At 39.4% G+C, this 12,744-nt stretch overlaps 1 protein-coding gene across 1 annotated transcript; it reads left to right on the top strand.

Annotated features, from left to right (window-relative positions):
- The first annotated feature begins 5,787 nt into the window (after positions 1-5,787).
- LOC119914525 (endothelial differentiation-related factor 1 homolog) lies at positions 5,788-8,790 on the top strand. The gene is made up of 5 exons (XM_038733874.1): positions 5,788-6,029; positions 7,106-7,157; positions 7,372-7,532; positions 8,006-8,099; positions 8,193-8,790. Exons 1-5 carry the CDS (start codon positions 5,952-5,954, stop codon positions 8,252-8,254), a joined length of 447 nt encoding a protein of 148 aa, XP_038589802.1. The 5' UTR covers positions 5,788-5,951; the 3' UTR covers positions 8,255-8,790.
- Positions 8,791-12,744: the final 3,954 nt, after the last annotated feature.

Raw genomic sequence — 12,744 nt, 5'->3', positions numbered from 1 at the left:
TTCTTATCGCTTTGTTTGGGTTGTAATTAATCAAATTGTCTGTTAATGAACATGTGATGTAAATGATAATTTTTACGTCCCTCAGCCTGGGCCGTTTTTTGCTTTTCTTTCCCTTTTTAAGGCTCTTAAAAGACTTATCTCTAATTACGTTAAAATCCCACTTAACCGTACTGTGGGGAATTGTGAAGAAACAGGCTCATCACCATTTGATTATTCAGCATCTGGTCTCTAAGGTGGCACTAGCAATAAATGCAGCCTAACAATAATCACAATCAGGGTCCAAATAGCATTTTAGTTTTTCCTGTTAGCAGCTAATCATCACAAACGGGGGGGCGTTTAGCATTGCTTAACTGAATTAAAATTAAAAATCTTTGCTTAAGCTTTTATTTTTTTGCGAGCACTGCAGTTCCAGTGGACTACGAAGGACTTTTAAAGTGTTCTATTCTTCTAAAATGTGAAGCTGTTGGAGTCATTTATATTGTTTTGGATTTTTTTGTAATGGACATCATTTTGAAGCTCACAATGCCAATGTCATAACTGGTTAAATGTTACTGCTTACCATAACGCTCCATGACACTACAAAATGTTACGATTTTATCTTTGACAGTGTTTCACTGGTATATATGTATATGCATACTTAACTGTACAGTCGAGCCTTGTCAGCGAGGGGAGGCTTAAACCCACATTTCATTTTAGATATTGTGGCACTATAATGGATTTAACGTTGAAAAGGTCACTGTGCTCTCAGAATGGACTGCTTTCACTTGATAGGTTTATTGGACTTGGAGTGTGTCTGCCTCTTATCCCTTACTGCAAAAGATCTCGATGCTTCTCATCATTGTACCTGCACCGAAATGTTGCCCTGACATTTTTTTTTTTTGTACTTTTAAGATGCATATTTCATTTTGTCAGAGGACCAGTGCTTTCTACAGCTGATCCAGCATTCTATTTATCCTTCCTGATCTTTATCATCCTTTCAGATATTTGGGTCATTACTCCCTTGTTTAAAAAAAAAAAGAAAAAAAGAAAAGAGCTTATTGAAAGAAGAAATAAAGCAGTTGTGATTTCTTAAATGTACTGTTGATCGTGTATTCTCACTTTGTCATATTAAAATCATGCATCAAATCCTTGTGAAAGCAGAAATTATGGAGGAAGGATTTTAGGGTGTGTCCAGGACTATTTCCAGGGGAAAAAACAAACTGTTTATATATTGTGTCTTTAGGACAGCTGCTGTTTGTTCAAAGTGCCTTTTTCAAAGTGGCTGCACTGTTCACCCTTGTCCAACAAGCTCTCTACATTGGCACTTGCCTAGTTAGGAATTGTACTAATTTTAAGTCGGAGCAACACCCTGCTTCTAGACCAGTTGTTCCCAACCAGCAGGCAACGACCCCCAAATGAGTCTCAAGATAAACCTAAGGGGTCCCAAGACGATTAAAAGGATTTGAGAGGATAATTATGCCGTTTTGTCTGCCCCCCTATACTGTGGCCAATAGATCAACTGTGGTTGCAATTTAATGTAAAATATTGCACCTTCCCTTCCACCAAACTGATGACTGACAAGGGGTCACAAATAGACACGACTTCATTGTAAGTGGTCACAATTCAAAAAGTTTGGGAAAGCACTGTTGTAAGTATAGAAAGCACTCAGCAACGCATTTTTGTAAGATTGAAAAATTAATGACCCAGCATTACTAGATAGACTTCTGCAATATTGAGTGATTGGTTTCTCAATTCGCTCAATTGTATTTAATTTACAATTACCGTAATGTCCGATAATAACACACCTGTAAAAAGCAGGCTGCATGACGTCATAGGTGAGATTCCGGAGATGTTTGCAGGACAAAGGAGCTTGTCTGGGCGAAGAAAAGTTTTCCCTCTTGTGAGCGCGGAGTGAGGAAGTCACGTACTTCACCACAGCATTTAACGAGCAATTGAGTGTTTCTACTTCAGATAAACAAGGTAGCGTCACTTGTTTTTAACTTTTTTATTGCCCATGTTGCAATAATTAATTAGCTAGGTTAATTAACGCTAGCAGTCTGGGGGACAGAAAGTGTCTCGTGTGTGTTGACTGGTGTGTTGCACGCGCGAATAACGTTTAACATTTCCACCGTTGAGAAGTTTTCTTAGTTTGTAGTGTAAATATTGTAAAGTGGGAGTAAAGTTTCAGAGCCATGATGTGCTGTTAGCTAAAAGCGTCTGTGTCCGCTTCGCTACAATCCCTGCACACAAACGACGCATGATAGCGACACAGTTCTTCCCAAAGTTCAACGTTTAACTCGAAATATTGAATATGGTAACTTGGTTCAGTTTGATGAATGGGATTAACGTTAAATGGTAAAAAATTAAATGTCGCTCCTGCTCCTCAGCGTAAAACATGTCAGCCATCTTGCCTGGGTCGAGCTAACTGTTGTATAACTTGAAACAAATTTATTAAAATAAATTGGCGACCAGTTATAACGTCATTACCGTGTTGTTAGTTCCTTCGTCAACAGAAAATCAATAGTCGACTATTTGGATAATCGATTAGTCGTTTATCAGGCAAAAACAATGATCATTCTCTTGTAATTATGATGTTTTTCACTGATTTATATAATTGTAAACAGAATTTGGATTTTATACTGTTGTGAACAAAATGTGATGGTGTCACCATGGACTCTGGGAAACTGCAATAGACACTTTTCACTAGACTCTGACATTTTATGGACTACATAATGAATTGATCAATTGAGAAAATAATTGAAAGATGAATTGATAATTTTGTCACCATGATAATAAACAAAACTGTGAGGGCAAACCTTAAACTGATTTGACAGTTTGCCAAAACCAGAAGCCCAGTTGTATGCACCTAGTCTTGGTGGTCTTGGTCAAGATTGATTGTGAAACAGAAAAGCTGTGGTTATTTAATGTTGTACTTTACAGTCTGCAATGTTTCACTAAATCTGATTTAAGCAAGTCCAGCTGCGATGGACTGGTGACCAGTCCAGGGTGTACCCCGCCTTTCACCCCCCCGCGACCCTGTACGCAGGATAAGCAGTTGACGATGGATGGATGTTAAATCCAGATTTTGCTGTTCAGTTACTGGAAAAACCTTAAGTTGCTGTATTTCTCATGACCAGTGAAGTGGTTCACACATTGTTAAGCTTTTTAATGGTGACAACTGTAAAATGTGACCAGACTTTTTACTATTGGGGAGAATAGTGTCATCGTTGTGTTACCCGTTATTACTGGTTGTATTCAAATCTTGACATTTACAGTCAATAGATGGTAGCAGGTTTGTTCTACTGTAGCACATAGTGTTACAAAGTTAATGTTTGTGGAAAGAGAGCTTCCCTCTGGTGGTTGTGCTTAATGTCAGCAAAGAAATGCTTGAATTCTCAAACATTTAAACCGGCAACGCAGAACTTTTGTCTCCCTCTTCTGGCAATGAGAGTCATTACACGCTGTGGACAAATTCTCGTGATGTATGCCTCCACTATACTCTGTAGCCTACATTGTCCCAACGTTGCTATGGTTGCAACTTGCTCCCCCTTCAACTCTGTTAAAACAATCATTGCTGGTCGGCGTGAAACACGTCACTATCAGTGCACCAGCGCGGGATTGTTGCCACAGACAAAACTCTGGTATACTGCAAATACGGACACATTTACTTAGAGGTTACAGGCTTTTTTTAGCACTGCGTGAACTCGTTTGGAAAGGGCTTGACTGAAACGGAAGTTCATTTACTATAGCTTTAACATTATGTTGAGCTCAAAGGAATCCATTTCTAAAATGTGCTAATTTTGTTTAAAAAGGGAGTCAATCGTTAAACACAAATGGCTGCTTCATTGGTAGGTGATTGCAATAAAGCAACACGTTTACATGACAAAATGTTCTTGGTTGATGCTAATACTTTCTAATTGGCCTCATGTCACAAGCCAGTATGTTTGATTTTCTTTAAATAACAGGTGTGTTTCTGTGACCCAGGATGTCTACCAAGCGAGGCGTTAGGCCTGATGAAGGCCTGATGATGATGCAGGAGCTGGACGACCGTCTGAAAGAGCAGACTGACAAACTGGAGCATGTTCGCCTTGCTGCAGTTGAACTGAAGGACAGCTTGTCTGGGGTACATTATTAATCCCCATCTATAATAAAAACGGTTCTCAAATAAGGCTGGACAATAAAACAATAATAATAAAAATATAATTATAATATTATAATAAAAATAATAATTATCGCAATATAATTTTTTTTCAACAACAATATAACAGATGTTCAATAAATGTTTGATTGTATTCACTGGAATCATACACAAATTAGGACTTAATTTTTTTTATTAAGATGTTTATTTTGTTGAGGATAAAGGACTGACTTAATTTTACTCATGCATATTTGTTGAGATTTTAACGTAATTGTTTTGAATGTTCTACCTCAGATTTAAAGAGTTTCAGAGTTTAAACCACAATTAACCATCACGTTTCTTCAACTTTCACTCAGGAGGAAAAATCAAAACCTTTAAACTCGAAAGAAATAATGATTTGATACTTATCGTGATAATTATCACTTAATATGGAACTTTTTATCGTGATAAGATTTATGGCAATATCGTCCTGTCCTATTTTCAAATCTCATTTTCCTTGAGCTCTCTTCTGTTTTATATACAGTCTATGATTCTGACATTATTTTCTTCTTATACAGAGCAACAGTGATCTGTCCCAGTCTATCGCTGACCATCTGGAATGGTTGAATCACTTGTCAGAGCGATTAGAGACTCTTCACATGAACACAGCTGTTTTTGTTCAGGTGAGAAACTGAAGGAGTTGGATTTAGCAAGCAGCTTTATTTGGTTCATCAGTTTTGAAAGTCAGAAAATTGATGAAATCCCTTTTTCTGTTTTGTACTGTTTCTGGGACACACTGGATAATAATTTCTGCTTAATTTGTTTCCAGATGAATCCTAAGCCTCGTGCATGGGCAGGGAAGCAGGGTTCCAAACATGGCGGATACCGATTGGGACGCTTCCAGCAGGCTGAGGACGCCCAGTCGGAGTTTGGCTGGTCTCCCATCCGCACACGACGAAACAGTGATGCTGCCTCTGAAATGTCTTGTAACTGGTGACCTAGTCGACTGTGGCCAATAGATCAACTGTGGTTGCAATTTAATGTAAAATATTACACCTCTCCCTTCCACCAAACTGATGACTGACAACCAAACTCTTTGCACATTTTTTATTGGTACATTATGATGCAACATTTTACATGTAGCAAATACTTAACATGTCTCTATATATTATGTTTTTGAACAAGCTAGATTTATTATAAAATCATGGCAATCTAATCCTGCTAGTATGTGAATTTATTGTCCATGTCTACTTTTTGATATACTACATTCTGTTTTTTATTTGCTTAAACAAAAATCATTACACATAATATACTATTGGTGCACTCAGTAATACATTATTCAGAGTAACGTGTAAACTAAATTCTAATAAATTACTATTAAGTAGACAGTTTGTTACAGTTCAGTTGTTAAGGCCTGGAATTTGCACGTTTGTGCACTTTTCCCCCTCAAACTGCCAACAGATCATACTAGATACAACAAACTTATATTATGTAACGACTGAATTCGTGGCAGTGTTGTTTTTTTTTTTAACCATCTCCTGTACTGTGTGTTTTAGGCATAGACTATATAAAAAGGTTTTAGGTTGTAAATCGCACGGTTCTATCAATGTGGATGTAGGTCAACTTCCTCTACCAGCAGGTGGCGCTGCTGAAAGTCCTCCCATCATTTCACTGTCTATCGCTCTGTTTTAAATAAAGTTTTGGCAGAACTGGCGAGGGAGCATTCTGGAAGGAGCGTCGGATACGCTAAAGTAGCACTACCCTATTTAGAGGGATCGTTTAAAACACACCGAGTTCAATTTATTTTTTTTAATCTATATTAAATATTACGGGTATCGAGTGAGACCCTGAAAACATGGCAGAAAGTGACTGGGATACCGTGACTGTCTTGAGGAAGAAGGGGCCGACTGCTGCCCAGTCCAAATCCAAGCAGGTTAGCACGAATACCTCATTTGGTCTGTGTTTGTTCTGAAGCACACTCTTAACTAACATTATGGGGCCCTAAAATGTTGCTAAAATAGGGGTTGAGGTTACAGGGAACACGCGAGTGAACGGATAGTGTGTAACATTGGTAAAAACAATCATCTGCGCGTGGTTACGGGCTGAGTTGTCGAGCAATCATCGACCACGCGTCGTGGTTTAACGTTAGTTTAATAATAACAGCGGACATGTCCGTTTGTTTCTACAGCAAGCTGCTAATAACGGTCGCTAACATGGTAGATTGTTGGCTCGATTCAAGTAGACGCCAATAAGACTGTTGTAAAACGTCAAGGTACTCTCTGCAAATTATTGTAACTCCGGAGGTAACGTTAACTTAACTCACGTTCAGTTATGCTAGATAGCCAGATAGCTAACGGTGCGTCCAGATATGCAAATTGAAGGCATGTTAATGCTATTTCATCAACTATGGTCTTCGGCAAACCAAACCTCACCCAGAAATGATAACGTTACACAAGTCAGGAGTAATTTAACTACAGTTTGTAAAATATTTGACGACAACCAAAATAGCAACTGGTTGGTTAGCATTAAGTTAGCCAGCTAACCTGAAATGGATAACTATTAGCTACTCATGTTGGATAGCACGTCATGTCCAACCTCCATGCTAATGTTTGGCAAATCTGCAACTAGTTAAAGACCAAAGATCACGCCGTAACCTAATGCTTGCGTTGGGAGTCATTAAAATGTCACAGACTAATCCAGCACAACGTTACATTTACTGGAACAACTGTTGTAACATAACGTTAAAATATGGGTTTCACGGTCCGTTTTGGGAAAGCAATGTTCGCCGAAAGATTGTTCTCAGGGTTGATCGTGCTATCTTTTGTTTATTCGTCATACATAGATAAGCAGATTCATTACTTATTAACTACATGATTTTTTATGAACCTAAAGCTGAATAGGGCGGTAACGTTACACGAGTCTGGTCATAATGCAATCGACTGTCAATAAATCCGGCATATGTTGTGCAACTTGAGATTTATAACGTTACGTGTCCCATCTTTTCTCTAGGCTATCACCATTGCTCAGAGACGTGGGGAGGATGTTGAGACAACCAAGAAATGTAAATTTATACTTTTTGTACACATTTGGTAAAGACCACAGTTCACTTGCAGAGTGACCTTGATGCATTTCAGAGATTCTTCTCCTCAATCAAGTTGCAATTCTGCCCGCAAAACATGACAATTTAATGTCCTGTGTTGTTGTTGATGTTTTTGCATGTCTATCACCCTGTATGACGCCCCAACATCGCCTTGATCCACTGCTTTGTCACATAGGGTCTGCAGGGCAGAACAAACAGCATCTTGTCACAAAGAACACAGCCAAACTGGACCGGGAAACAGAGGAGCTACACCATGAAAGGGTCCCCCTAGAGGTGGGCAAGGTCATTCAGCTAGGCAGACAGGAGAAAGGCATGACCCAGAAAGACCTGGCCACTGTGAGTATACAGACTTCTCATAAACTGACATGCACTCAATATATAACAGCTGCTGGAAAACATGCCTTTGTCTGGATTTGTAAAACATTGTTTACCTTGGTTATGTATGTTGGTGAATCTAGAGTCTGGTGGGTAAAATAAAACAAAAGGCAGACATTTAAGATTAAGCTAACCAAGTAACAGTGAACCACATAGTCACACATTTTAAAAACATAACCATCCAACCAGCATCACATTTTTATCATGCAAATTAATAAAAGAAATGCATACACACTGATTTTCTCTTGCGGGTTATTTGAAAAAGTTCAGGTTCAGTAACCATTATCACTTAAATTGTTACTACCAGTCTCCTTTAATAATGTGAACAATTCAGCCCTGTGATAAATGGATTCCCAGCTACAGGTAGTGTGTTTATATGCTTTTCTTGTGGTTAAAGAAAATAAGTAATTATTTATATCAAATCTTTCCTTCAGAAAATTAACGAAAAGCCTCAAGTCATCGCGGACTATGAGTGTGGGAGAGCAATTCCCAATAACCAGGTCATGGGCAAGATAGAGCGAGTAATTGGTAAGAGTAATTGGCTAATATTGAATGATCATGTTCATTGTATCTCAGTTGCCAGTTGGATGAACCCATATGTTTCTCTTCTGTCATGAACAGGGTTGAAACTGCGTGGGAAGGATATTGGCCAACCCCTAGAGGCAAAATCCAAGAAGAAATGAACACAAAGCCTCGAAATCAGCCCCACCCCACCCAACCCCACCCCACCTCTGAGAACCCTCTAAAACTCTCATCCGCTCTCCCCCAATCCCTTCCTCTACCTGGGCTGATCTCACCTGTGTCCTGCCTGAGGACCTGGTGCTCCACCGCATTACAAGCTGCATACTGACAAGTCATCAGAAAAACACTTTCCCGACCACATTATCAAATGAATGATTGAATGCATTTCTCAACATTGCAAACTCAAAGTTCTGTGTATTTTCTTTCTTCGCTGCACCTACATACGCTTAGCCTTTGGCATGATAAATTCAACTTTTTGATAGTGACATAAAATAATTTAAAATGAGATTTAGTTTTCATGGCCAAACAAACTTTAATGTTCTGAGCATGATCTTAAGCCGAAAGTGCTTGATAGCATCTTTTTTTTTTTTTTTTTCCTCTACACACTTAAGACAGTGGGTGATTGTCATTACAGTGTTGAAATGTTTTAATGCTGTGCTTTGTTTCGATCTAAAAATAAAGTTTGACAGTTCATGACTTTTCTGGGTGTGTATTCATAGCCACTGTAGCACAGAATGGAAACATGGAACAAATTGGCAGTTTTGTACCAGTTTTTTGAATGTCTAATTTTTTCAGACTTGTTACTACAGCAGTAAATGTAGAAAATTTACTTCATTTACAACAAAAACTACATTTGGGTTGCTGTACTCCAAGGAGACTGGAGGGGGAAAAAAATGCTGCATCAACTTAAAGTCTGAATGTAGTAGCGACATTGAGCCAGTAGGTGTCAGAATACTTCCAGAAATTTATCAGGACTGTTAAATTTCATGCAGTATCATGAAAACCTATTGCAGTCAGATTTATGTGCAAAGTTGATTGATTTAATGTAAAAACACTTTATGAAACCTTACAAAAAATACCTTCTCCTATAAATTGTAATGTTCACAGCTGTAGATAAAGTACAGGCCAGTATCAATAAAGAATTTAATAATTTTTTTGCAGAGATTTGTTGAAATGTTTTGGAATGTGTAACATCTTTAGTCTTAAAAATGAACCATGTTATGACTGAGACACGCATTCACCCTTCAAATGTACAACACCAAAGTGACTGGCCTTGATGAAGCTTTAAATAGCTGTTTGCAATTTGCAATGCTTTTCATTTCTCTACAGTGTTCTTCTTCATAGCATGGGTTATGGATTTGAGTTTCTTGCTTTTGCAAGTTATAAGCATGCCTTCTGTTTTATCAAAGATTCATGGACCTTACTGTTGCAGAATAACAAAAGCAGCATGGCGAGAGGAATTGCAAGTGGGGCACAACACATTCAAGGACTTGTGCCTGATGATGGCAACAAAAACAAAAAAAGAATGGCAGGAGCGCTGTGTTGATGAGGGCTTGAAGGCTGGTGAAGTGTGACAGACTAGGAGGGAAGCTGAAGAGGTGTAGGTCATCAGTGAGGCAGTATTTCCAAACATAAAGGAGGGGAAGTGCAATTGTTTCAAGAGCTTTCTAGCTACATTTCAAGCCAGGGCTCACTGGAAGCAGAGCCAGCTACAAATGCTATAACTTCTCAGCTCCTCCTGTGGGATCTTGATTTTATCTCGGCCCAGCTGTTGCCTCTCTCTGGATGCTGTGTTATACTGTAGCCTCTGTAATAAAGTCACCAGCAACGCGATATTGAGGCTGGAGAATGCACAAGGGACCGCCAGAGACACAAAGGAAGAGCAGACAACGGTCAAGCACTGCAAACCATTTGTCCTGCATAACCTCTGTTGAGCCCTGTAGGGCAGTCTGGTTTGGTGAGATAGGGCTTTGTGGTGCTTCGGGCACGTTTGTGAATCACTGTATTCATCATTAGGAGGCACCAAAAATACCTGAAGAAATCTACAGATGCGACGGTACGTTGTCTGCTTATTTGGGATAGGTGGTTCTAGGGGAGGCTGGGTAATATGAAGTGTCATTTTGTAATTAATTAGAGAGCAACGCTGGTGTGTCTGTGGCTGCTCGTCTTGGATTTCCTAATAAAACTTTTTCACAGCAGACAGTTGTCATAGTAGGGAAAGAAAAGGTTATTAATAACATTAACGTGTCCCAGCAATACCAGGACCCAGAAACTGAAGCAGCTAAATGGAATTTGGCCTTTTCCCTTCTGTGATGTGTCAAAAGATCTTCCGTGAAAAAGCCTATAGGCTAAGCATAGAATCTGAGTGAAGCACGCTGTTGCAGTTCATGCAGCAGTAGTGCTTTACTCGAGTCTGCAAACAGCAGAGAGCAGGAACCCCACAGGCTATGAGGTTAAATCATGGAACCAGAACAGCAAGGACACAGACACCAATACTCCATCCTTCCATTTAAGGGCTCAGATTAGGGGTGTGACGAAACACTTAGCCCATGAGACGTAACATTGCACAAGATTTGGGCCATGACAAGACAAGAATATATTTTAATAGGCCTACTATTTAGGGGGGGAAATGTATTGATAAAAGGGGTCTGGGGGTCCTCCCCCAGAAGATTTTGAGCATTAAACACTTAATGTCCTGCAGCTGATGTAGAAGCTCCTGTGATTGGGCCGGCCTAGTGTCAGTATAGAAAATTACCCAATGGGCCGCTGTCCATGCTTTATAGTCCAATCGTTGGCCCATTGTTTTTAAAAAACAGTTATATAAATACATAATTTATTTACACCGGCCCCAAACGTGCGTTGGCCCACTGGGCATTTGCCCGGTATGCCAGATTACCAATCCGGCCCTGAGACACCCCAGCTGCCCCACACCTCCATTCACCTTCTTTTGACAATTCTCCCCAGTGTTAAGCGAAAATACTCTCTATGTTGAGCTGATGGTGCAGGAACACTCTGGGCTACCTTCAAATCTGGCCATGCTGCAACAATGTGAATGGGAATTTGGTCCTGCGGACTTTTCTAGATAACTTTCCTTAGGCTGGATGAGTCTGCCAACAATGGGCATAAAATTTTCAAACATACGTATGGGCGAAATCCACAGTCATTAAAGTTGTCATGTTTGTGATTTCAAAATAAATGATGAGACGTACTGTATATATATAATATATATTTGTGACTTTATTTTGGATGATATATATGTATTTATGTAAGTGTTATGTGCAATAATAGTTAGGTGCACTTTTTGGAAAGATGCAATAACCTGAGAAAGTAGTATTCACAGATAATATAGAAAGTTACGCATTATAGACATAAAGACAGTGTCATTATTAAGGTATTATTATCAGATCCACAGCAGTGGCAAGTTAAACCCACTGCCTGATTTAAAGACTTAAATGATGTGGTTAGTTGAACAAATATGGATATGTAGTACATCTGAGTACTGAAAATAAATAATGTCTCATTGTCTATGATTGGCCACTCATGCATGGGAATAAGAAAACATACGAACAGCAGCAATAGCTGGTGATTTAGCTTTGAAAAGTGTGTTTCCCCTTTAACTGTCCTCTACATGTTGCTTTAAATAATATTTCCCACATCAGTTGCCTTTTTGCCATATTAATGCATATGTTGTGGGAGGTTTAAGTGTGGTATCTTTGTTTTTGCCTTCTTAGGTCCCCTTGCTGAAGACGGTTTGCTGGGATGTATATTTGCTCAAATAAAGTATGCAACCTCCTGACCGGTGTTCACTGGACAAACAAAGAAGGGAGCCTTGCTGTTGTTTCCAGGGGGTTATTTGGATTCTTGCTTAACAGGCTGCTCCAGTGGGTGAGTGTGTGTGAAAGAGAGAGGGAGACAGAGACTGACTGCGTTCCTGGAAATGCCATTCCATTGGTCAAAACACCATAGCAACATAGTTCCACCTATGACAAGGGAGCAGCCAGTGGTTTTGAAGGAGCGATGTGAAGCAGAAAGCTACATGGGGGGGTGGGGGGGTTGGCAGCGCTAGGGGAGGATTGGGGTGGGGGAAAGTCTGGGGTCTGTTTTTGCCTTAGGCTCCAAACTCAAATTGAGATTCCACTACACGTACAACCTGTTGTGCTGCTCCGTGCAATGCACTCTCTGTTCCTCCTACAACAGCAGATGCTACTCCTTCAGCTGATTGGAGTTTTTTTTTTGGCTTTCTCTGTTTAGTTTTTTTTAGTTTTGTTGTCTGTTTCTTTTAGTAAATTGCATAAATTGCTTCAATCCCGGCACAAAGAACTACCGCAGTTTATGTATATTCCTTTACAAATTACTTAATATTAAAAATAAGCAGTATATTTAGACCTAACAAAAGAAAGACTAGGAAAAAGTTTGTTTCTTGCTGAGGATTTCCATACTGCATGATGCTAGCGGCATTCACATATTTCACTGGTTGTTACAGGGTTAATGCAATTCCAATAGCTGCAACTCCGTCTTGCATAATGTACTTTAGAGCAATAAGACTTCTAAGCTGGAAAATAGAGTAAGACAAGAAACAAAGACTATATGTTGTACTACAGTATACAGTAACACCCTACACTTTCTGACATGAGGAGTGGACTCCAATCAG

Source organism: Micropterus salmoides, unplaced genomic scaffold (assembly GCF_014851395.1).
Source record: "Micropterus salmoides isolate LMB-PRFRI ecotype aquatic unplaced genomic scaffold, ASM1485139v1 Ms_hic_scaffold_20, whole genome shotgun sequence".
Lineage (NCBI taxonomy): Eukaryota > Metazoa > Chordata > Actinopteri > Centrarchiformes > Centrarchidae > Micropterus > Micropterus salmoides.
This window is presented reverse-complemented; position numbering and strand designations above follow the sequence as displayed.